This window comes from Phodopus roborovskii, unplaced genomic scaffold (genome assembly GCF_943737965.1).
Source record: "Phodopus roborovskii unplaced genomic scaffold, PHOROB, whole genome shotgun sequence".
Classification (NCBI taxonomy): Eukaryota; Metazoa; Chordata; class Mammalia; order Rodentia; family Cricetidae; genus Phodopus; species Phodopus roborovskii.
The window spans coordinates 42,617,132-42,641,392 of record NW_026126433.1 but is presented as its reverse complement, the minus strand read 5'-3'; the positions used below and the strand labels follow the sequence as shown (position 1 = coordinate 42,641,392).

General features: G+C 50.3%; 1 protein-coding gene across 2 annotated transcripts; it reads left to right on the top strand.

Annotated features, from left to right (window-relative positions):
* Vangl2 (VANGL planar cell polarity protein 2) lies at positions 1–24,055 on the top strand. 2 transcript variants are annotated; one of them, XM_051186290.1, is made up of 8 exons: positions 1–311; positions 13,726–13,987; positions 14,132–14,252; positions 17,077–17,684; positions 18,426–18,562; positions 19,017–19,152; positions 22,656–22,887; positions 23,770–24,055. In XM_051186290.1, exons 2-8 carry the CDS (start codon positions 13,917–13,919, stop codon positions 24,028–24,030), a joined length of 1,566 nt encoding a protein of 521 aa, XP_051042247.1. In that variant the 5' UTR covers positions 1–311; positions 13,726–13,916; the 3' UTR covers positions 24,031–24,055. The 2 variants fall into 2 exon arrangements, with proteins under 2 accessions (XP_051042247.1, XP_051042248.1); XM_051186291.1 differs by lacking the exon at positions 1–311 and adding an exon at positions 4,683–4,797.
* Positions 24,056–24,261: the final 206 nt, after the last annotated feature.

The window sequence follows — 24,261 nt, the reverse complement described above, 5'->3', positions numbered from 1 at the left end:
CCCTCCCCCTCCGCCGCCGGCTCCAGATCTGATTCCTGATCCCCGATTGCTTGGTCCTTGGTCCCGCCATGGGAGCCTGAGCACCCTGCAGTCCCCCGGCCCCCTGCCCCCGGGGCCTCGAGGGGGAAAGAGGCGAGTGGTCTGGGACGGAGCCGGGGTGAGCGACCTCAGGAGCCCCCCTCGACAACCCCCATCGGCCGCACTGCCCGTCCTGGAGCGCGGAGTTCGGAGCGACCCGGTGCGCTGCGGATACAAAGGCGCGGAGCGGAGCGGGGCGTGCGCCTAGTCCACCCGGCTGTTCGCAGCGGCGGGTGAGTGGCGGGCCGCGGGGGCGCGGGCAAAGTTTGCAAGAAAAGAAAAGAAAAAAAAAAAAAAAGGAAAGAAAGAAAGCAGCAGAAAAAAGAAGGAAATCATGCAAAGGACCAGGGAGCGCCCGGCCCTGGAGAAAGCAGGGTGGCTTCTGGGGGAAGGGGGACTTGAGGCAACCCCCTTCCGGTCTGTTCTCCACTGCTCAGCCGAGTACCCTCAACTTTGGGGAGGGGAAGGGGCGAGTGGGGAAGGGGCGGAGCCCAGGCCTTAAGAGCCGGGGACTTTCCTGGGCCGGGGGCCCGGGTCGGGCGCTTGAACGATCCCAAGGGAGCCCATTGAAGCCGGGAATTGGGAAGCGTGTGTTGGAGGTGGTGGGAGAGGCCGTGGAAGGATCGGAGGCTGGAGGTATTGTAAGCTGAAGGTATGTAGGGATGCATATACACCTTTGAAGTGTGGGGAGGGAAGGGGCAGGTATATGTTCAGGGTGTAGAGTGGATCCCTGAGAGATGGCCCTGGACAGCAGTGTGTGTGTGTGTGTGTGTGTGTGTGTGTGTGTGTGTAGCCCAAGCAGTGTGTGTGTGTGTGTGTGTGTAGCCCAAGCAGAGTGAGTGTGTGTGTGTGTGTGTGTGTGTGTGTAGCCCAAGGATGCGACTTGCACCGGGGAATGTGTGTCGGGGTGTGGAGGGGGAGACGACATCATCTCTCTCCCTCGTCCTATTTACATATCGAAGGTCTTGAGCACTACATTAGTGAGTTTTAAGGGTTGATAGGGGGATCAGTATGCATGACTCTTTGTGTGTGTGTGTGTGTGTATGCCTTGATGTGCTGCATGTTCCTGCAGGTGGGCCCTGGGTTTGGATGTAATGTTTCTCCTTCTCCCTCCCCCCCTCTTTCTCTCTCTCTCTCTCTCTCTCTCTCTCTCTCTCTCTCTCTCTCTCTGTCTCTGTCTCTCTCTCACTCACAGAGAGAGAGAGAGAGAGAGAAAGATGACCACATATCTGCTATGTGTTTAGGTATGTATGTATTTGTGTGTATACTCTAGGGAAGGGGTGTGTATCTGTGTGTATGTGCTGGGAAAGGGGCTTATAGAAAAGAGGTGGGTAGCTATTAGAGAAGGTGGGTTTTTAAGAGCAGAAAGGATGGTATATGTGGGTAGGTATGTGTGCACCTGTGTGGTGAGGTGCGTGCGTGTGTGTGCGCGTGCATGCGCGTGCGCTCTTGTGAGTAACCTGTACTGATGGGTAGATGTCCATGTGTGTGCCTGCCTTTGCTAGGGTGTGTATTTTTGAGTGTGTTTTGGGGGTACCTCTTGTCTGTGCAGGCAGATTTTTCTGGCAGAAAGCCCACATGGAAGGTTGTTTGCAGGATTTGAATGGCTCTGTCTTGATTCAAGGGTAGTGTCTTGTGTATCTGAGACCCTAGTGGGGATTGTGCATTTGGGGGGTAGTGTGTTGTCTTAGGTCGTGCTTATTTGGAACTTATGTGGGCTTTTCTAGAAGACAGTGTGTATTGTGGGGAATGGGGAATAGATTCAGGGGAGGTGGAGGGGCTCTGTAGTCCTAAAGAAATTTTGGGGTTCAAGAAGTCAACACAAATAAGAGTAGTGACCTTCCCCACTGTTACAGGATGTACTCTTTGAGGCCGCATGCTTGGCTTCCCTGCCCCAGTTACTTTCTCCGAGGTCACAGCTCTCTTGGAAAGCCATCTTGAAGGTGGCTACTTCAGAGCCCTCCAACTCTGCCCTGCCTCTACGATCCTGAGGCGTGTGGGCTGGAGGCGAGAAGAAGCATGCTCCCTGGCATGAGACCTGGGAGGAGCTGCAGGAGTGAGAGAGTGATGTGGGGCTCTTCTCTGGGAGTTTCTGCAAGTGTGTCCGTGTAATTTATCCTGCAGTTTCTTGATGAGAAGCACTCTTTGGATGGTGTGGGGTGTGTGTGTGTGTGTGTGTGTGTACATGTGTGTATATGTTTGTGTGTGTTCTTGTGTGTGAATGTGAGTTCACATGCACATATATGCTTGTGTTCCTGTGTGTGTGCGTGCTGGCGCTGAGCTTGCCAGAGGCCACATGTCCATATGGTGGGAAGGGTCTGTGTTCATCATCATGAGAGAGGGTGGGAAGTCAGAGGCCATGAAGATTTCTCTTCCTCCCTGAGAAGTAGCAGCAACCTCCTTTTTCTCTTTGCTCTTGTTCATTCTCTTTTTGGGGTGAAGGGAAGAAAGGGGTGGTTATCTCCTCTGGGACCCAAGTCTTGTTCCCAGCTGCATGTTCTCAACCATTTTTCTCTTGCTGCCAGAGGTTAGTTAGGCGGAGACACCGGTTTTAAGAAAGGGGCTGTAGTTGCACATGCCCATTAGAGTCCTGGGTAATTGCAACTGGAATGTTGGTCTCTAATGGGCATGTGCAGTTGGAATGTTCCATCTTTAGCCCTCAGAGCTCCCTACCCTTCATAAAGCCTGGGGATAGAGTGGAGAGCTTTAGAAACTGTTGGACTAGGAAGGGGAGGAGCAGGGTAGGAAAAGACTAGATTTCCCCCCCCCCCCCCCCCCGCTTCATTTCTTCAAACTAGACACCTATCAGATGGTTTTTCCCAAGCCTGCAAAGCACTTGTGTCTAAGGCAAGTGCCCTGGCTTTCTGGCATACCTTATTTGCTCAGTCTATGCTCCCTACCAGCAGGAGTTGTCCTCCAAGCAGGAAGAATTGTGGTTAGATGATAGAAAGTGCCATTTCAAGAAATACTTCCAGACTGGGAACCAGTGGCCACGTTGGCCCCTCCTTCTCTTTTGTCTTGGTCCTGCTTTCTACTTTCTCTGGTTCCCACCCGGCTGCCTCCCTTTCTTTTTCTTCCTGTGCTCTCCACCTTCTTGTAGGACTTGAGGAGGAAGATCCTGCTTTCTCTGGCCCTTTATTCCCTCTGAGCCTCAGGGAATACACTTTCTTTTGCTGGCTCCTCCACTATGAGGACAAAAGGAAGAGTCCGTTTCACTTAGTGCCAAGAGCAATGTAACCCGATGGATGTAACTAAGCTTCATTCCTTAGCCTCCTAGGTGTTTTAAGACACCATCCTCCAAGCCCACTCTGAAGCCATCCACAAGGAATCCCAAGTCCCCCTCCCTGCACTGTGCCCCCTCTCCTGTGTTGACAGTTTGCTCTTAACTTCTAGCTTTGCCGCATTCTAATTCTGTGACCTCAGACAACATGGATAACTTTTGTAAGCCTCACCTGTTAGCTGGGGTTGATGGCAAGCCCTAGCTCTTAGGTTTATGAGCCTGGGAAGAGTGTGTTGCTCAGTGCCTTGGCACAGGGGAAATGACTTAGTGAATGGTGATGTAGTAAGGGATGGAGGTATGGGCAGTAGGGCGGGGGAGTGAGCTTACTTTGTGCTCTCCTGGCAGATCACATTCAGCACAGTCCGCTTTCTGCCAGGTGTTGTGTGAAGCACGGGGGATGGAAGGGTGAAGAAGACACTGTTCACAGGGGGAAACGTGCTTGAACATGTCGATCCCTGTAAGCCCCTGAGTGCCGGATGGAGGTGTCTTCTGGCGGCCCTTGCAGTAGAGTTTGGTTCTGAGGTGGAGTGTTGGGAAAAGTTCCTGAAGGACATTAAAGAGAATGGGATATAGTGCACATATACGATACTGTGCAACTGTTTCTGTCTAGTGGTGGGACAATTGCACTAGCCTTGAAAGAAGTGCAGACACATTAAGCTGTAGACTCCAGTGTCCTCCTGTTTAGTCCCAGGCCACCACCAACCTGCATTCTGTCTCTGTTCTGGCTATTTCCTCCAAATTTCATCATTTAAGTCTGGCTTCCTCTGCTCAGCATGTTTGCAAGGCTTATTCATGTGGCAGCATGTGTGTATATCACCCTTTTTTATGGCTTAGTAATATTCTGCTACATGCATATTCCTTAGATGATCTATGTGTGTGTGTGAGACTATCTATCTATCTATCTATCTATCTATCTATCTATCTATCTATCTATCTGTGTATCTATCTATCATCTATCTTGAAGACATGTCTTGCTTTTTGCCTTTGGCTGGGCTGGAACTCATAGACATCTGCCTGCTTTTCTGTCTGTGCCATCATGCCTGGCCCTTTGTAGCCCCTTTTAAAGGACAGAAGACAGGGAGAGAACAGGGAGAGGCTTGCTGGTAGAGGCTGAACATGAACAAAATCTATGGTGTGTTTGGTACTGCTGGATCTTGAAGTATGAAGTGAGGATTTGGTCTCAGTTTCCCTAGCTATAAAACAAAATTAACAAAATGTCCTGTGGTGTTTGTTGGTAGAAGTGGCTGCATCAGGGAGAGAAACTGGGATAGTATTGTCTCTTTTCAGATTTTTTTTTTTTAACTCACTCTTTCCTCTTCTCTCCTCGAAGTTCCCACCTGTGTGCTTCTGCTCTCATTCCCGTGCAAATTCATCTTCCTGCTTTGCCTCCAATCAACCTCCTCTCTCTGAGTTGACCTGAAGCCTCCCACCCTCTATAGGTGGGTAATCCTGTGCTCCATGTGGTTTTGATAACAGTGGTGCAGGTGGACTCTGTCTATCCTGCTTGGTTTTCAACAGCCCTTCTCTGCTGTGATCTGGACAGAACTACAGTGGGCTGTGCAGTATCTTTTCATCTTTTATTCCCCCCCACTTCCCCGCTTGGTACAGAGTGGGAGGCACAGGCTTCTATGGTGAGGCCCTTTGGAAATGAGCTGTTGCAGGGCCAGTCTGATGCCCCTGGCAAGGTTGGTAATTACAGACAAGACAGCTGGGAATGGGGTTTGGGAGAAGCAAGCTTGGAATCAGTAGCACTGGGGCTATCCTGGTAATCAGGGTGGGGCCCTGAGAGGGGAGAGTGGGCAGTAGCTAGGGGCTGGGGTGGGGCAGGAAGCTTGGGGCCTCCTTCCTCTGCCCATCAGTGAATAGGTAGGATGGTATTCTGAAGAAGAATGAGAAACCATTGGATCCTAGGCCTGACCTCACTGAGGAAAAGGGAGGAGGAGAAGAGAGAAGCTAAGGGATCCAAGAGCTCCCTAGGAAATGGATCTCTGTGGGATTAGTTTCTGGCTGAGGCCTATGTTGGGGAGGAACCACCTCAGCATCCAAAGATTATATCCATTCCTTATTCTGAGTGGAACCTACTTTTTATAATGAAGCTAGAGGAAAGGAAGTAGATGCAGTACCTAAAAGAGCTGGGAAACCAACATTTTACTGAGCATCAGTTTTTATCTATCATCTATCCATCCATGTATGTATGTGTGTATGTATCTATCTACCATCTATCATTAACCATCCATGTATGTATCTATCATCTATTCATCCATGTATATATGTACCTCATCTATCCATGTATGTATGTATGAATGTATATATGTGTCCATCTGTCTATTTTTTTTTTTTTTTTTTTTTAAAGGAGTCTCACTGTGTGGCCCTGACTAGCCTGGAACTCAACTCTGTAGACAAGGCTGGCCTGGAACTCACAGAGATTTGCCTGCCTCTACCTCTCAGTGCTGGGATCACATAGACATGGCATCACACCTGGCCTTATTGAGCATCTTGTATGTAACAGCTCCTGTGATTTACTGGATACGTTATATAGAGAACTGTTGTCCCCGTTTTACAGACAGGAAAACAAGCTTAGAGAAAGCAAGGGAGTCTTCAAGATGGCATAGTTCCTAAAGCCTGTGCTTGATCTCTGTGATTTCTTTGCTTCTTGGTCTTCCTTTTCCCAGAGTGTTCTTGTCATCTGTCCATGCTGTCATTCCAGTTCTATCTGATTGCTCATTCTTGGCTTTAATCTTGGACATGACTAATTCCTCTTTCTCCTTGCAAAGCCTACTGGAGTCCATATAGCCTGATGAGCAGAGACATCCTCCAAGGATGAGAACCAGATGGGGTCTTATGAAGAAGCCCTGTCTTTTCCCAGGAGGGGCACCTCACTGTCTAAGTCACATCAGGGCTCTCGTTGGAGCTGAAGCTCTCTCTTCCTTTCTGTGTGGAGCAGGAGCTGCAGCAAGGAGAATAAGCCTCATTGTTGCTGACGGTTAACACTCACCACCATAGCTCATGGAGTCTTGTGTGGAGAGGGACCTGGTCATCCCTGTCATAGGATTTTCCCACATTGGTGACTGTAGTACTTCAGGTTCTACTTTCACCAGTGCCTGGCTCTCGCAGCCTGGACAGACGACAATAAGGGGCTTGTAAATGGGGACTCTGACTTTTTAGGATAAGGGAGGAGGTCAGACAGGAACAGGTGCTGAGCCTGCGGTGTGATGTGCCAACTCAGAAAACAAGCCATGTGTGAACAGAAACACATACTTTGTCACCTGCTTTACTCCAGGAATGGAAGTGGTAGATGTAAGGGTGGGGGAGTTGATCATCTTCGGATCGAGTGAGAATCTGGGGTGAGGGAGGGGGGCATTGTCAGGAGGGTGGAGGCTGGCTGGAACTCAGGCCTTTCTCTTGCTCAGTGTTCCTTGATATGAGTGGCCCTGGGCTGAGGTAGGTAGGTGGAGGAGGTTTTATGGAGAAACCCAGGCCTGCCACACACACACACACACACACACACACACACACACACACACATGCACTCTGTGCCTCACACTTTGAGGCTCACCCTGCCGCTTCCCCATACAATCCGGCCTTCACCCACAGTGTCCCATATGTCTTTCATCCCCCACACTCCTTCTCTGCATCTCAGCTCTCCTGGTCCACATTGCCAGCCTGAGGTTGGCTGACTTCCCTTTCCTAAATAACTCTTCCTTCCTTGAGGCAGGGACTGAGTGAGCTGGTTTTGAGGTCTCTTGGGGTTAGGGACAGTAGAGGCCTACGTAGGTTGTTAGGCCACGAAGGCCAGGGAGGCATTTGGATGACTGTGTGGCCGGGAAATGGGCCTGTGGGTCTGCACAACTCATCTACTTCCTATTGTCCTGCCATCTTCTTCCTCAGTCCATCCACACCTCACCTGGTATGTGGGGAGGGGCCTCTTTTGCCACAGCCTGGGAGGCAGCAGCTCAAAGCCCTGTGGGTGGTGAAAATAAAATAGCATCCTGGCGTTCCAGTCCTGGTTGCCTCTGTGCAAGTTCTGTGTCCTCTCTCTCCCTATAGCCTCAACCTGGGAAAGATGCCAAAGGGAATATTCATCCCCCCAACATCCCGCTCCAGATTGACCGACCAGGCATGGGGCTAGGGGAAACTAAGAGGATGGGATGCTATGGGCTGTGCATGTGTTTGTGTGCGTGTGCGTGTGTGTGTGTGTGTGCGCGCGCGAGTGTGCTGGATTGGGGGCAGGGACTTTGAGAGCCAGATGGGGGTAGGGGTGCCAGAGAGAGCAGAACAGGTCTCTACAGAACCTGCCTAGCCAGGGTGGGTGGAGCTGGGTGGGGCAGGCAGGAACCATTCCAGGTTTCAGAAGGGGAAATAGAATGTATGCATATGTGTATGTGTGCCAGTGTTTCGTGTCTAGATTTGGAGGGTATCCACCACACTTCCCTGCTTTACATCGAGGGATACTACAGAAGGTGGAAAGGGGTGTGGCTCTGCCTTCTAACTCCTTTCTAGTTAGTATCTGGTACCCTGGCAGGAGACCATCTGTGGGCTCTTCCCCTGCTACTCCACCCCTCCCCTGCTAGGAGAAGACTCCTGCCCCTACCCCGGGGCTGTGAGGATGGTGAGCTCATGTCTGGCCCTCCTAGGAGAGTGCTTGGTTAGCAGTACGGGGGTGGGGCACCTGGTGCCAGCTCCTGGGCACCTAGTCTTGAAGCCTTCCCACTAGACCCCCCCCCCCCGAGATCCAGCTGCCTTCTGTGGCCTCTTAGGTCACTTGAGTCACTGGGTCTTTTCTGAGGGCGGAAGAGTGAGTCTGGAGGCCATTTTTAGGCTAAGGATGGTCCTTGCCTATTCTGTGCCTTGGTTTTTTCTGTGATGGGCAGGATCTAGTATGAGTCTCTTGGCATGGGTGGCTTGTCCCTGTCTAAGGTTGGGTGGGGAGGAATGAAGGAGGCTAAGGCTCTTTGGTGTGGTGGCTGGTTAGGTAGGGATTCTTTGCTATTGGGCTTAGGCCTGCCTGACCTCTGACTCTTTGTCCCTGGTGGGAAGGCTCCCAATGAACGAGGGCAGAATCAGAGAGCTCCACCACTTTCTTTAGAGATCAAAGTTAGGTGTGTATTTCACCCAAATCAAAAGCCTTGACTCTCCACTATCTCCTGACAGGGCCACCTGATTGGATGCCTCTCTGAAACTTAGGGGGTGGTGGGCTGAAGACCTGATGAACCTCTGGACCTTTGTCTTGCATCTAGATGATCTTATGGCTAGGTGCTCCACTCCTGGCCAAATAGCTAAGTAAACTCAGCACTTGTGCCTGCAGCTTAGGAGTCACACACCTACCTACGGGTTGTGTTACAGAAATGGGGCCAGGCCAGATACAGTAAGACCCTGTCTGTCTCTTGTGCAGGAATCAGAGGGCTGTAACCGGCAAGATCCCACATATGGTTGCCTGCCTATTCAGGAGGCCTCCAAAGGAGTAACTGTGCCCAGTCAGGACCACCCTTCCTGGTCCCTGGCTGAGAAGAGGAAAAGGGGCCTGGCAGAGACAGGTCTCTGAAAAAGCAGAACTCTTAGTTTCTTGTCCACGTTCCCATCCTCATGAAACCCGGGTACCTCCGCCCCACAGGCCTGCTACTTCCATCCCTGTTATATGGGTATAGATGAAGAGCAGTCAGCCCCTTCTGAGGTGTGCACCTGCGATCCGTCCCTTCCCTACCTTTCTGGTCTGGCTGAGTCACACTGGCTCCTGTTTCATCCCAGATGTAGCCTCACTGTGTTCTGCCTCATGTCCCCAGTCCAGCTCTGAAGACCAAACTGCACTGCAGGGCTAGAGCGGTGGCAAAAGGAGGCCATGACACAGGCTCCTCTGCCTGGTTGTTGTCCTGAGCACCTGCCACACGTGGGGTGCCTTGTGTGCGTGTGTGCATGCATGTGCACACTCAGAACACTTGACTGTTCACTTGGCTGTGCCTGTGAGTGGCCACTGAGGAAGGGTCATTTGGTCCTGGTCTGTTCTGTATTTACCCCATTCCTACATCCTCCCACATACCATGTACCCCAGGGCCCTCTTGCCAGGTTTTCTGTTTATTTTTTTCTAGAGGCCTCCGATTGTTTCTTGAAGAAACCCGATCCCGAGCTTAGACAAAAGCTGGGGCTGCCAGAGGAGAAACCCCATTCTCTCCCTCTCTGTCCCATTCCCCCACCTCTATAACCTTTCTCGCTTTGGATGCTGGGTATGGGTTCCAGGACCTGGCTGCCATCACCTAGGCAACAGGGGGCTTTGGTTGCTATGGTGATCAATGTGGGAGAAGCTGGGCAGCCGGGACAAAAGCCCCCACATTCCCCTCAGCCCTCCCCCCAATTCCCTTGGGACGATACTGAGACATTCCATTAATTTTATTTCTGAAAGGCCTCTGGAGGGGAGAAGGGTCTCCTTTTTGTGTGGGGCTCTCTGCTCTCCCTCTCTCCTCTTTGGCCTCCCTTTAACCCCAGATAATCCATGGCTGGTTTGAGTAAGGGACTAGGTGCCTGTGTTTGTGTCTTGAGGAGTGGGGGTGAGTCGAAACATTGTGGCATATTCGAAACATTGTGGCATATTCGCTTTAACAGCCCCCACCCTCTGCCCCTCAGCTGGGTGCAGCTCTCTTCCCTGTGCCAATTCCAGACTTCTCTCCTGTCTTCTCATTGCTCTGACATTTCTACTTGTTGATCTCATCCATGAATCCCCTCCCCCACCTCGTTTCCTGGGAACGTTGCCCACCCGGGAGACCCTCCAAATCTGATTCTTGAGACTGATTAAGTAAAGGGGAACTTCTGCCCATCTTTTTAGCCTACCTTTTATCCTTTCCCAATGCTGGGATTAGCTGCCTTGGGTACCCAAAAGGACAGCAGGCAAAGGCTTCATAAGTTGTGGTCCTTTGTGCCCCCTATGTTTGGTAGTTGAGGGAAGAGTATGTTTTGTTGCTTTTTGGGTAGCTGTGGGGTTTGTCTTTTGCTAGGGAGAATGGGAGGGGACTCCAGGCTATGTAGCTCAGAACAAAGAGTTAGGAGATGGTTGGCACCCTGTCTGGCTTGAAATTTATCTGCAGGGGAAACAGAGCAGCTTCACCTCACATCTGGGTGTGTTTGAAGTAGTGGGTCTGGTAGGGGTGTGTGTTGGAGAGAGTTCTTTATTTAGTCGTACAATTTATACCACCGCCTTCCCTAGTTTCAGAGGAAGTGGTTGGGGGCTGGAGTTTGAGAGCTTATTAATTGCTTAACTATTAGTGGCTGCACAGTCTATATAAGCATTTCCTTCATCCCTGTGTTCCTTGAAGCTACCCCATGAAGGAGGTATCATCACCTCTTGTTTTACCAAAGGGCCCACTGGGCCGTAAGCACAGAAGGGTCAGTAACTTGCTGACAGTCACATAGCTCAGCAATGGGAGAGGTTGATTTTAAACCCAGATCTTTGTGTAAATCCCAGGCTCTTTCTGCTGTTGGCTCTGGCAGATAGAGAGCAGGTACTTGGGGTGAGGATGACGAACGAGAGGGCTGAGTGTCTGGATCTAATCTATGGCACTTCTTTGCCATTCATCCCCCACTACGGCATCTGTTGGTCTTAGAGCCTCCTGGCAAAGATCAGGGTTTTTTTTTTTTTTTTTTTTTTTTTTTTTTTTAAGATAATGTTTTTTTAAATTTAAATTTCACACAAGCTTGTTCTACATGTCAGTCCCAGTTCCCTCACTCTCCCCTCCTTCCCTGCCCCCTCTCAACCCCCATCCCATCCCCTTTCTGCTCCCCAGGGAGTGTGAGGCCTTCCATGGGGAATCTTTAAAGTCTGTCATATAATTTGGGGCAGGGCCTAGGCCCTCCCCCCTGTGTCTAGGCTGAGAGAGTATCCCTCTATGTGGGATGGGCCCCCAGAGTCCATTCGTACACTAGGGATAAATACTGATCCATTACTAGAGGCCCCATAGACTGCCCAGTCCTCCTGACTGACACCCATGTTCAGGGAGTCTGGGTCAGGCCTATGCTGGTTTCCAAAATTCAGTTTTTAAAAGGAGAACTAGAAAGAATAGGTGGGAACCACATCAAAAAAGCAGTTCAGCCGCAACTGTCTAAACTGTACAGAGGAGTAAACCAGTAGAGTGGGTTCCAGGGGAGGGGTAGAGAAGCCCAACATGTAATTTGCAGACAGAGGGGTGAGCATGGGATGGGCTGTTTGTGGCCCTGTCTTAGAGAGAGGTTCAGGTTTGGGTTGAAGTCTATCTGCCCCCAAAGTATGTCTCTGTCACCCATTGCTTTGATATGGGGGTATTGATATCACTGGCTCATGCACTGCTTCTGTTAGGAGGAGAAATGAATAGATTTCACATTGATGTTTATCTCCCTGCAATTCAGACAAGTGTATTCCTTTACTGGGTGGGTATCAGTTACTTGCCCTGTACCTGCCGGAGGGGAGGTTTACTTGCTCTGTACCCACAGGAGGGCAGGTGTCTGCAAATATGTATGACTTTATTCTGCTCATTCTCCAGCTGCTGGTGATTTAAAGTAGTTGGAAAAAGGGTAACTCCACAAAGCAAGTCTGTTCCAGTGCGTAAAACAATGGACTTCTCAGCAGCATTGGACCTGGTTGCATCCATTCCTGTCTGGAAGTCTGCCTGTCTTATTGGCTGACATGAGATTACACTCTGCTGGCCTCTGGTTTCTCCTCGGCCTCTTTGCTTGATCTTTCCCATAACCCCACTATGTGCAGTTTGGAGTTCTTGCATCCAATTACATAGTCCTCTCCTGAGCTCAGTGCACTGCCTGTGGCCCATACCTCCTGCTCAGACTGCAGTTCTTGGATGCCCAACTGTCCATTCCCCACAGCCATGAGTGCTTGCTTGTTTCCACACATGCTCTTTCATAAACAGTGTACTCCCAAATGTGTCTTTTAATTCTCCACTGCCTTACCAGATACTCAGTACCTTCTCCCATGCTCACAGTAGACTTTTTTTTTTTGGATTGCATTTTACTTACTTATTTTGTGTGCTTGGCTGGGCGTTTTTGTTGCTTCTCACCCCCTCAGCCAGCTTTTTATCAGGTCTGGTTGGTTCTGTGAGTCCATTTCTTACCTCTTCCTTGGTTCTGGTGGCCAAGTCTTTTTGCCATGAGACCTCGCTGATCTTTCCATTCTGCTTTTTCTTCTTTACAACCCAAATCTGCACAGCCAAATAGGCTTCCTGATAACTTTTCCATAAAACCCGACCTCTTCGCTTGCCGCCCCCCCCCCCCCCCGCTTCTACCCTCTCTTGTCTTCAGCTGTGTTCTTTAAGTGCACAGAGCCCTTTCTTGACTTGGCCTTCCCTGGTGTCCTGTTATTCCTTCCCCTCTTGGGACTTTGTCTTCCTTTCTTGGGTATCAGTTTAACTGTCATTTTCCTACGTTTCCAGACAGGCAGTTTATCTGCACAGGGCTCAGTGGTAGAATGCTTGCTTAGGTCACAGGGTTCAATCCCCGATACACATTTGCCTGTTGTCGTCTGACCTCCACCACACTGACATGGTTCCTTGTGTTTATTGGCTTAGCTGTCCGTTACACCACAATGCCCAGGGCATAGCACAGTATATAGTTCAAAGTAGGTGACTTAGAGAGGCATGCTTGCTCCATCAGTGAGTGAAGACAGGAAGTGCTCCGGGCACAGTGATGACTTAAGTTAGTGTCTCGCAGCAGTGGAGAAGATGACCCATTTTGCTAGAGTATCGGAGGCTTTTGGGAGGCTTTTGTGAAAGTTGGGGCTGGGCTCTGAAGGATGGTGGGAAGTCAGGGAGGAGATACCATCCTCTGCTGTAGAGTTAGATGTGCAGTATAGGTAAAAGAGGTTGCTTGCCCATCAGCCCAGAGCGGAGAGAGACTAGGATCTTGCTTGTCCAGAGATTTTAGGTGGATCCTTCTGTTTGCTTATTCACTCCACCATGCTGTCAGTCTTCATCTTCCATCCACTCATCAGTGAGAGATGGAGAGAGAGAAAGAGAGAGAGAGAGAGACTGAGACTTCGTGAGCTTACACATACATGTGTCTCTAAGTGTCCATTTTCCTGGCTGAGACTAGGAAAGTACTGCCTGGATTCTTCCCACTGGGGCATCCAAGCTGGGTTATTCGGGGTGTCCTTCTTGTCCTGGGAGCCTGTGCTAGCATTTTCCCCAGTCCTGAATCTGGACACACTGGTTGGAGGGTCTTTCTAGCTGGCAAAGCAGGAGGAACTGAGCCCATTGGACAGAACGGGACCCAAAAGTGAACTATTATCAGGTAGTGTCTGGGCTAACCAGAGCTTCTGGAGACATCTGGGGATGGTTTTCTTTTGTGCTCTCACCATGGGGAGCTCCAGCTACCCCTAAGCAACTGCTTTATCTCCTTAGGGATCGTCGCTTGAATTTCTCTGAGATAAGCCCACTCGTCCAGCAAAATAGAGTCCCTCAGGGTGACAGTTGACTTCCTAAAGGTGCCTCTTGGCCTGAAGAAGCCCGTGCTGAAGGAGGTGGTTGTGGGGCCCCCCAAGAGGCCCCAGCCCGCGGCCCTGGAGCGCTACAAGGCACGGCGTTCAGACGCCATGGACACCGAGTCCCAGTACTCGGGCTATTCTTACAAGTCGGGCCATTCCCGCAGCTCCCGAAAGCACAGGTGGGTACAGGTAAATGATAGAACGGTCTGGCTGGTGGAGAGGTAGTATATGCTGAGGTGGGCGGGGGGGGGGAGGGTGTAGGGGGCTGCTGAAAGAGTCCCCTCCTGACATTTTGTTCCTGTTTCTCTGGCTTCCTGTTGCAGGGACCGCCGGGACCGACACCGCTCTAAGAGCCGGGATGGAAGCCGTGGAGATAAATCAGTGACGATCCAGGCTCCAGGAGAGCCCCTGCTGGACAATGAGTCCACGAGGGGAGATGAACGGGTGAGTGAGTATTGGGGATAAAGTGGTTTAGATTTGACATTTCCTGATTCCCGGGGGAGGTGGGGACTCCACTAGGCATGGGAAGGGCTGAGAGAGGTTATCTTGTCTCCTTGGATAGATACAGGATCCAGAAGGGTATCCTTTTGTTTTTCAAGATAGGTTCTCCTTTTGTAGCTTAAGCAAGACTTGAACTCACTATATAGCCCAGGCTGGTCTTAGGTCTTGTTTTGTTGTTATTTTTGTTATGAGACAGGGTCTCAGAGTGTAGCCCTGGCTAGCATTGAACTCATGGAGATCTGCCTGCCTCTGCCCCCTGAATGCTGGGTTTAAAGGTGTGTGCTACTATGCCTGGCCTCAAGACTGGTTCTAAAATGGAATCCTTCTTTGACTCCTAAACGTAGGGATTACAGGTGTGCACTACTATTCCCTTCCTTTGTTTAGTGTTCCTCGGTAGGGCCTTGTTGGAATTCATGGAATTTTAGGGGAAACCCTTTTGGAGGCATTAGCTCCTACCCTTTTTCAAGGGTTTAGCTGAGTAAGGAGAAATGTCCCAATTTCTCTAAGCTCCTGTCAGCCAGTCAGGCTGGTGCAGGCTGGAGTAGGAGGACAGCAGTCTTGGTGAGTAGACTGCAGGTGTCCCTAGAGTCTCAGGTTTACACCCTCTGCTGTTAGCATGTGGAACAGCATCGCCTGGGTCCTGGGGAAAAGAGGTTTGGGAAGAAGGGTAAATGGAGCTAAGAGAGGGGAGAGGCTGAGCAGTTAAGGGAGGCACCTTGGAAAAGACTTCAGGGCAGAAGGAGCCCTTCTATCCTAACTTCTTGTTCATTGTGTTCCCTGGGTGGAGAGGACAATAGGTAGAACACAGTCCTGGAATTTAGGAGGGACAGAATTTGTAGTACGCTGAGATTGCCCAAGTCTTATTATTCCTGTACTTTCTTCTTGGAAGAATCAGGCAGTGGAGGCTTTTAGCTTTTTTTTCCTCAGGGGGACAGGGCTGCCTGACATTGGGAACTCTTTTCTTTCTGCGATACCAGGCCTCAGAGACTTTTGAAGTGATCTTGAGATATGATTAGCTCACCTCCTGTTGGGATGGGGTTCCCTAGGCCTTGATCCTTGAGAGGGTAGACAGTGTATCTTGGGTCACTGGGTGAGGGTGTGGTTCCAGTCCCACAGCTGACAGTGGCCAACATTTCTACTTTCTATATTCAGATCAGATCCTTCCCCCATCCTTGGGAGAGGAGATTCCTCAGCTCTCTAGTCATGGCCACCCCCTACACTGCACTTTGTGGCTCAGTCCTGGAGCCTGCATTCCCAGGGTTTCAGGGTGTGACTCCATATACCCAGGATGAACTGGAAGTGAATTGTGGGTACTGAAAGTCCTGGTGGTCTCGAGACTTCTTTGTAGGATGGTCTCCAGCTAGAGAAACAGATTTGTGTAGATCACACTCTGAAGGACATCCGTGGAGCCCGGCCTGTCCACTGCTTACCTCCATGGACCCTGTACCATGGTTATTTAGATGACTGCACAGCAGATCTAGCTTCATAGAAACCCACAGTGACACCCGAGTCTACAGTGTTCCCCATATCCTATTTAGACCATTCACAGGCCTTCCCGTCTCCTCTTGTCCTGTAGTGAGAAAATGGTGATAGCGCCTCATGGTTGGAGGGTGGATGGCTTTTTTAACAGACAAGGTCTCATGTAGCTCAGGCTGGCCTTGAACTGACTTAATATAACTGAGGATGGCTTTGAACCTCTGATCTTTCTTCCTCTGCCTCTGTACTAGGATTACAGGCATGTAAAAGCCCCTGGCTTTTTGTTTTCTTCTTCTTCTTTGAGACTGTGCTGATCCACTGTGGCCCAGGCTAATCTTGAGCTCACACAGCCTTCCTGTTTCAGTCGCCTGTGTGCTGGGGTCATCATGCATTACCTCTCTGGACTGGGACAGATGTCTGTTGCTTAGCCTGGCATTGCCACATGGCCTGCACATATGACTTTTGACTTCCCTTTCCTAGGCACTCTGTTCTCTGTCCCTGCACTCGGATCTGCAACTCCCTGAATCTCTGCCCTGAGTCGCTGTCTCTGGCTTCTGTTGAAGTCATGGACTTCTGCAAAAGCTGGAAGAAACTTAGGAGAGCCTGCCCTAAGTTGAAACAGTTCACAGGCATCTTGTTTAAGTGCAGACTGTGGCTCAGTAATTGTGGGACGGGCCTGTCTCTCACATGCTCCCAGGCGACTCCCACACTGCTGGTCCACAGAGTGCATTCTGACAGCAGCCCCAGGAGATCATTTAGTTCAGGGTTCCCAATCGAGGCTGAGCATTATAACCATCTCGGGAGCTTTTTAAAAAAAGGTTGACAGGCAACTCTCACTTTGCATAATTGGTATGTTTTCCGAGCTCCCTAGGTGATTCTAATGTGTGCAGCTGGGGTTGGGAATCACTAATTCAGATGAGCTTATGCATGTCACCAGCCGCTGGGGGGGTCAGCCCGGGTCCTATCACTCTCTGGAAGCTGCCTGTTTTGCCTGGCAAGCCTGCCCTTGGGTCATTGTCACTGCCCTGGCAGTTGTTCCCCTGGCAGCTGTCCTGTGTTCTGTTTTCTGAGGGTCATCACTGTCCCTGATCTCTGTGCAGCTCCCCAAGGACTTGGGTTTTATGTAGCGATTTCTGCAGAGACAAGACGGGTACATGGTGGAGCTCAGCGAATTCTCTGATGATTGTATGTTTGTTGATTTCCCCTCTTCTTTCTGCTGACTCCTTTCCCATGTGCCCCTCCCTCTACCTTCTCCGCTTATCCTTTCTTCTTCTTCCCCTTCCCACTGTAGGATGACAACTGGGGAGAAACAACAACTGTAGTCACAGGCACCTCTGAGCACAGCATCTCCCACGATGACCTCACACGCATTGCCAAGGACATGGAGGACAGTGTCCCGCTGGATTGTTCACGCCATTTGGGCGTGGCAGCAGGGGCCACTCTGGCCCTGCTGTCTTTCCTCACCCCGTTGGCTTTCCTGCTTCTGCCTCCACTGCTGTGGCGGGAGGAGCTGGAGCCGTGTGGGACAGCATGTGAGGGCCTCTTCATCTCCGTGGCCTTCAAGCTGCTCATCCTGCTGTTGGGCAGCTGGGCTCTGTTCTTCCGCCGGCCCAAGGCCTCGCTGCCCCGAGTCTTCGTGTTACGTGCCCTGCTCATGGTGCTCGTCTTTCTGCTTGTTATCTCCTACTGGCTCTTCTATGGTGTGCGCATCTTGGATGCACGGGAGCGCAGCTACCAGGGTGTGGTTCAGTTTGCTGTTTCGCTGGTGGATGCCCTACTCTTCGTGCACTACCTGGCCGTAGTTCTGCTGGAGCTGCGCCAGCTCCAGCCCCAGTTCACACTCAAGGTGGTGAGGTCCACAGATGGGGCCAGCCGCTTCTACAACGTTGGCCATCTCAGGTATGGGTGGTGCGTGCTGCAGTAGGCGGGACTTGCATAGGGCAAAGATGAGACCTGAAAGGGTTTTTGGGGGAGGGGGAGAGTATGATGGTGGGGATGATAGATGATGGATTAGAGGGGCTGGGTGGAAGGGAGTTTGCACACAGTAAGAGTTCAGCCTAATGGCAAAGTCATATGTTGAATTGTGGGCAAGATGCCTGTGGGATTGTGAACAGACAGTGATGGGGGGATTCAAAATCTTAGAGGAGGATGGACCAAGGGGGAGAGAGGTGTGGGGTACAAACAGAAAGTTCCTAACCTTTTCTTGGAGGTACAGCTTCCTGTGAGAAGTCAGTACATGTTACTGAGATGAACTGGCCAGAGGGAGAGATAGACAGTCAATCCCACCAGGCTTGTGGACAGGATGTCCCCTTCCCTCCTCCTGGCTGTGCAGAGCATCAGCGGCACCTCCCAGGTCCTGTCAGTAACCCTCCTTGGGAGACTGTTAGAGGGGGATGAGGATACCTTTGGCTGGGCCCTTTTACCCCTGGGCTTCAGCATGGTAGGAAATGACTAGAAGACCCAGCTGTGGGAAAGGTTAGGGGCCTGGTAAGTAGACCTCAGGCTTGAGCCAGGCTTCCTGGAAGCAGCTCGTCCCTGTCATGTGTCCTCTCCAGCCCTGCCGACCTGCCCTGATGTGTCCCTTCCCCTGCGCCCCTTGTCTGTCCCTTCTCCCTCCCCCTCCTGCCGTCTCCCCAACAGCATCCAGCGAGTGGCAGTGTGGATCCTGGAGAAGTATTACCATGACTTCCCTGTCTACAACCCCGCCCTCCTCAACCTGCCCAAGTCCGTCCTGGCCAAGAAAGTGTCTGGCTTCAAGGTGTATTCTCTCGGAGAGGGTGAGCGGCCCTGCTCCTCCGCCCCTCCCGGCCTCTTCCTAAGCAGGACTCCAAGCTACTTCCCTTGCCTTTTCCTTCCCAGCCCCCTCCGTTCTGTCGTTTCCCTTGACTTCAGGTAGCTGGTCTTAGCTGCTGATCCTCTTTATGCAACGGTGTACCCCTGGTTTAGAGCCTGTGTCTTCTCAGAGCCCTGGTCTCTCTACCCTTCCGCCCTGAGCTGCAAGGCCTTCTGCATCAGGAGGCATATATCCAGGACTTCTGCCCTCCCAATGCCTTCCTGGTTGCTTTCCTGCAGTTTTTCCCAGAGGTGGTCAGGAGGGCTGGGACTGGGAGGCATTGCTGGGTGGTGGGGACATAGCCTCTGGATGTATCAGGCCATTTTTCCAGAGCTCCAACAAATGCAGAGGCTGCACTCTCTTTTTTTGACCATCTCCTCTATCCTGATCCTATGCAGAAAACAGCACCAATAACTCCACTGGCCAGTCAAGGGCTGTGATTGCAGCAGCGGCACGGAGGCGGGACAATAGCCACAATGAGTACTACTACGAGGAAGCCGAGCATGAGCGCAGAGTGCGAAAGCGCAGAGCCAGGTGGGTATCGGCTGTGTGAGTTCAGGGCTTGATGAATACCCTGAGGGAGGGGAAGAACCAATAGAATGGGGATGGTGGTGCCTGTGGGATGAACGGGGGAAAGGAAGCCCAGTTCTTATAACTGCTGGAAATAGAACAGTGATGATGTAGGTTTTGCGTATTCATTTTCTGGTGCTGCCACGACTGGTTACTACAGATTCAGCAACTGTAAAACAGCACATTTATTATCGCTTTGTTCCATGGGTCAGGTTCAGGTTTGCTGGAGCATCTGCTTGGACCTTGAAGGCTAAAATCTGAACAGCTCTCCTCTGAGCCTGGGCTTTTCTTCCAAGCTCCCTGGCTTTTGATGGAACCACATGCATGTCATGTCTCCCCACAGTTTCCAGCTTTTTCTAACAGGAGCCTACTCTTTCTGACTTTTGCCATCTACAGGGAAGACTGGTTTTCAGGCCCAGAAGGATATTTGTTTATTTATTAATTTGTATATGTGTTTGTGTGTATGTTTGTGTGTGCATGCATGTGGAGGCCAGAGGACAACATGGGCTATTGTTCCTTAGATGTTGTCCTCTTTGTGTTTTGAGATGGTCTCTCCATTGCTCTGGAACTCACCAAGGAGGCTAGACTAAGCTGGCTGGCTACCAGGTCCCAGGGATCTGCTGGTCTTTGCCTCCCTGGTGCTGGGATTAAAAGTATAGGCCATCATAACTTGGATTTTTTTTTTGTTGTTGTTGTTGAGATTTTTTTGTTGTTGTTGTTGAGATAGGGCCTGGCTAGCCTGGAACTTACTATGTAGCTCAGGCTAACCTCACACATACAGAGATTTGATCGTCTCTTTCTCTCAAGAGCTAGGATTAAAGGTGTGTCCCACCACACCTGGCCTCTTTTGGTAAATGCTTAAATGCTGTCTTCACTTTCCCCTTGGTTATAAGAACTTCAATCACGCCTGAAGAGTCTTTCTCAGTGCTGGCTGCAGCCGGGTTCTATCTGGAGCTTCCAGGGTTTCACCAGAGAAGAGAGGAACAGACTAGAATATCTACCCTTCCCATCTCTAGGCTTCAGGGCAGAGAGACAGCCCAGTCTTGGTCTTAAGATAGCTGGCGTCCCCTGGAAAACAAAGACTACTATCATAGAAAAATAAGAATTGGGGAAAACAGATAGGCTGAATAGATATTTATTCAGGGAGAAATAACTTACAACAGAGACAGATGAACGCCAGCAGGTTCCAGTCCCAGGGATGCCTTCGGATGCTCCAGGAAGCAGGACAGAGCTCCAGGATCCCTTGTCCCAGTCCTAGTTCCCCCAGGTCACATCTGTACCTGTCCCCACCTTCCAGTGGGCATGGTCAGTGCAATAGGAATGGACAGAGTGAATATCACCACCAGTTCTAATTCTGTGACATCTTCCCTGATTAGGGTCTTGGACATCATGGCCTGCCACTGTCACTCTTGGCACATGGGTTTATTTCCTTTCCTGTTACCTTGCTTGTAGCTGGTAGGAAACTTTGGTTCACCTGAAACAAAAAGTTCTTTTCAAAAGAAACTTTGCTAAGAAACTTAGGGGGAGGCAAAAAGATGTACAGAAAAGAGGCATGTAGACAAATCATACTTACCGGCCCAGAGTCCTATCCTGAGCTCAGGGAAGTACTGAGGTGTCTGGATTCTGAGATATAGACCTCATATCCTTTCTTCTCCAGTCTCTCCAGGCCAGTCCTACTCTTAGGTCAGTGGGTTTTATTTTGGTTTTTGGACTTAGAGTGCAGAACACTTCTCACTGTCCTCAGCTCTGTGGTCGTGGTTTCTTCATAGTCTTTCTTCATCTACTTGAGTCTACTTTGAGTTCCTTTAAAACCTGCTTGTGTTTTTGTGCAAATGATGTGTTGTTGGTTTGTTGGCTCTGTACAGTTAGTGTAGACTGACTTTTGTTTCTTGAGATAAAGTCATCTATGCAGCCTTGGCTGGCCTGGAACTTGTATGTTGGCAGGCTGACCTCAAACTCATACAGGTCCTCCTGCTAAACTGCTTTCTTCTCCCTATTCACTGTATTTTCAGGTTCACGCATGTGTTCTTCGTGTCCCACTCATCACATGTCGTTGTGCCGTAGTTCACAGAATGCCCAGTGCTAGGATTATTAGGATTATCGTTAACTTCCCTTTCTTTCTTTCTTTCTTTCTTTCTTTCTTTCTTTCTTTCTTTCTTCCTTTCTTTCTTTCTTTTTCTAATTTTTTTGAGACAGGGTTTTCCTGTGTAACAGTTATAGCTGTCCTGGATCTAGCTCTGTAGACCAGGCTGGCCTTGAACTCACAGAGATCCACCTGTCTCTGCCTCCAGAGTGCTGGAATTAAAGGCAGCTGGTGCCCTTAACCACTGACCCATCTCTCCAGCCCTTTATTAATGTTAATTTATATCTCTACCTGCCTAGTATCTTTCAGGTTTCATATGAGTCCTTTACTCCTTGGTATGATTTTATTTGAATTTACTTAGTTTTTTGAGACAGTCTCACTAAGTAGATCAGCCTGGCCTGGAATCTGTGATTCTCCTGCCTCTGCTTACCAAGTGCTGGGATTATAGGAATGTGTCATCATTCCTAGTTCCTTTCATTAAAAAAAAATTACATATTTATTTATGAGTATATGTGGCCACACAGACTTCAGAGTTCATATGGAGGTCAGAGGACAACTTTTGGGCATGGGTTTTTTTCTTCCACTATGCAGGTCCTGGGTGTAGAACTCAGGTTGTCAGGCTTGGTGGCAAGCCCCTTTTGCTGCTGAACTACCCTACCAACCTCCCTTTATTCATTATTTTAAAGATTCTTACCCTTTCCTTCCTGATTTGTAGTGAATTCTTTGTGTGTTTTAGATACCAGTTCTTTGTTGGGTTTAGTTGCTGCTGATACCCCAACCCCTCCCCCTCCCCCATTCAGGTGTCAGCACTGCCCGTGTTACTGTATCTGAACAGACATGTCATTTCCAGGGCCAGGAGTTAAAGGCTCTTGCTGCTAGGCCTCATGACCTGAGTTCAGTTCCCAGAAGCCATGTGTGGGAAAGAGAGAAGGGACTTTTCTAACCTCCACAGAAGGCATGTGCATGCCCCCCCCCCACACAAATGATGATGATGATGATGAGAAGGAGGAGCCATCTCCTTTTACTTATGTCTATGAATTTTTTTTATGGTGCAGTGTGGTGTGGAGTCTTATTCTAGGGTCCTGTGGGATACTTGGCCTTTTCAGTACATAGTTCCTAGGTGTCTTTCTAGACTTGATGCTAGGCCTGTTCATTTTAAGTCCCTAGTCTGAGTCCACTGAGTCCTACAGTTGTTCCTTGTTGCCTGTGAGGAAAACACCGCTCCCATCTCCTAATCCCCATGCCCTTGGCTCTAAATGGGCTTCAACTACTTCAGAGAGAGCAGAGAGTCCTGACCTCACTCTGGCTGCAGCAGTCAACCAATGAATGGGTAGAGGGTAGGATGAGCGGTGGGCATCCACTGCAGATACTGCCTGTCCCCCAGGCTCGTGGTGGCTGTGGAGGAGGCCTTCACTCACATAAAGCGGCTGCAGGAAGAGGAGCAGAAGAACCCCAGGGAGGTGATGGATCCCCGGGAAGCAGCCCAAGCCATCTTTGCATCCATGGCCCGTGCCATGCAGAAGTACCTTCGGACCACCAAGCAGCAGCCTTACCACACCATGGAGAGCATCCTGCAGCACTTGGAGTTCTGCATCACTCATGACATGACGCCCAAGGTAGGCCTGCTGCTTCTACACTTCCCTGTGTCCCCTTTCCCTGGTTCTCTCCTCACTCACCTTCCCTCTCTTTGTCTCATCTTCACCTCTTCTTTGTAATCTCTTTTCTCATCCCCATTCCATCTGTCCTGTCCTGTCTGTGTGCAGTGGAGGAGGCAAGGATAGGCTTCTGAACCATTTGGGGGATGTCAGAGCCCAGTTTCTCTTCTTTATAAGGCTCTGGAATGTCTACATTCCAAGTCTCACCTTTAACCTCTTGACTCTTCACCCACAAAGTAAGCATTTGCCTGTGCTTCCTTTTAGCCATTGCTTACCTCAGCCCAGTTGCCAGCTTCCTACAGTGGCTTTCTCGGAGCCTTCTTTGGGGAGTGGGTGATAAGGAGGCTGGGAATGTAGCTCAGTGCTAGGGCAGGCCTGAGTTCTTGATTTCAGTTACCAGCAAAACACTCGCACACACGTGCATACACATGCACGCATACACACATGTGTACAAATGCACACACATGCATACACGTACACACTTTTGCACTTCCCTCCAAGTGAAGACCTACATGGTGCTAATCATATAAGCTGGATGGAAGGGAAGGAAGAGAGGAGGAAGAATGAGGGTCGAGTTGCTCTGGGCACAGCCTGGTGCAAGGAACAGAGAGAAGGATGGGGGTGAATTATGGTCCCGACTGGAGCTCTGTCAAGTCTGTGCATGTTGTCCTTCTCATCTACACACTGAGCTTCTCACAGGCCCTCTCCTCTCACATCAGATGAAGCTTGTTCATGTGTGTAGAGTGAGCTTGAAACATCTAGACTGTCTTTGGAATCTGTGTGGCAGGGAATGAAGGGTGTGGGCGGGAGAGATGCCCAGGCAGTGTCTTCTCCCCTCCTCAGGCCTTCCTGGAGCGATATTTGGCAGCTGGACCCACCATCCAATACCACAAGGAGCGTTGGCTGGCCAAACAGTGGACATTGGTGAGCGAGGAGCCTGTGACCAATGGGCTTAAGGATGGCATCGTTTTCCTCTTAAAACGCCAGGACTTCAGCCTGGTGGTGAGCACCAAGAAGGTGCCATTCTTCAAACTCTCTGAGGAATTTGTGGATCCCAAATCACATAAGTTCGTCATGCGGCTGCAGTCGGAGACCTCCGTGTGACTTTGCAGCGTCAGGGGAGGGGACGTGGGGGTTCCTGCAGAGTGGGAGTGGCTCAGGTCTCTGACCTGGTCACATTTCTGCCGCCCTACTTCCTCTTGCTCTTGTTTTTGTTTTGTTTTTTACTTGAATTAACTTATCCTGTATCTGCTCTCCACCCCCTCTTCCTCAGTTTTCCCGTGTAAATGTGGAGAGACCACCTTGCTTTAACAGTATCTGGGAACCACTCTGCCC

Coding starts and splice junctions, on each gene's coding strand:
- Vangl2 (XM_051186290.1), top strand. CDS start 13,917: ATGGACACCGAGTCCCAGTACTCGGGCTATTCTTACAAGTCGGGCCAT. Junction 17,685..18,425: donor TACAACGTTGGCCATCTCAG/GTATGGGTGGTG, acceptor TCTCCCCAACAG/CATCCAGCGAGTGGCAGTGT. Junction 19,153..22,655: donor GTGCGAAAGCGCAGAGCCAG/GTGGGTATCGGC, acceptor CCTGTCCCCCAG/GCTCGTGGTGGCTGTGGAGG.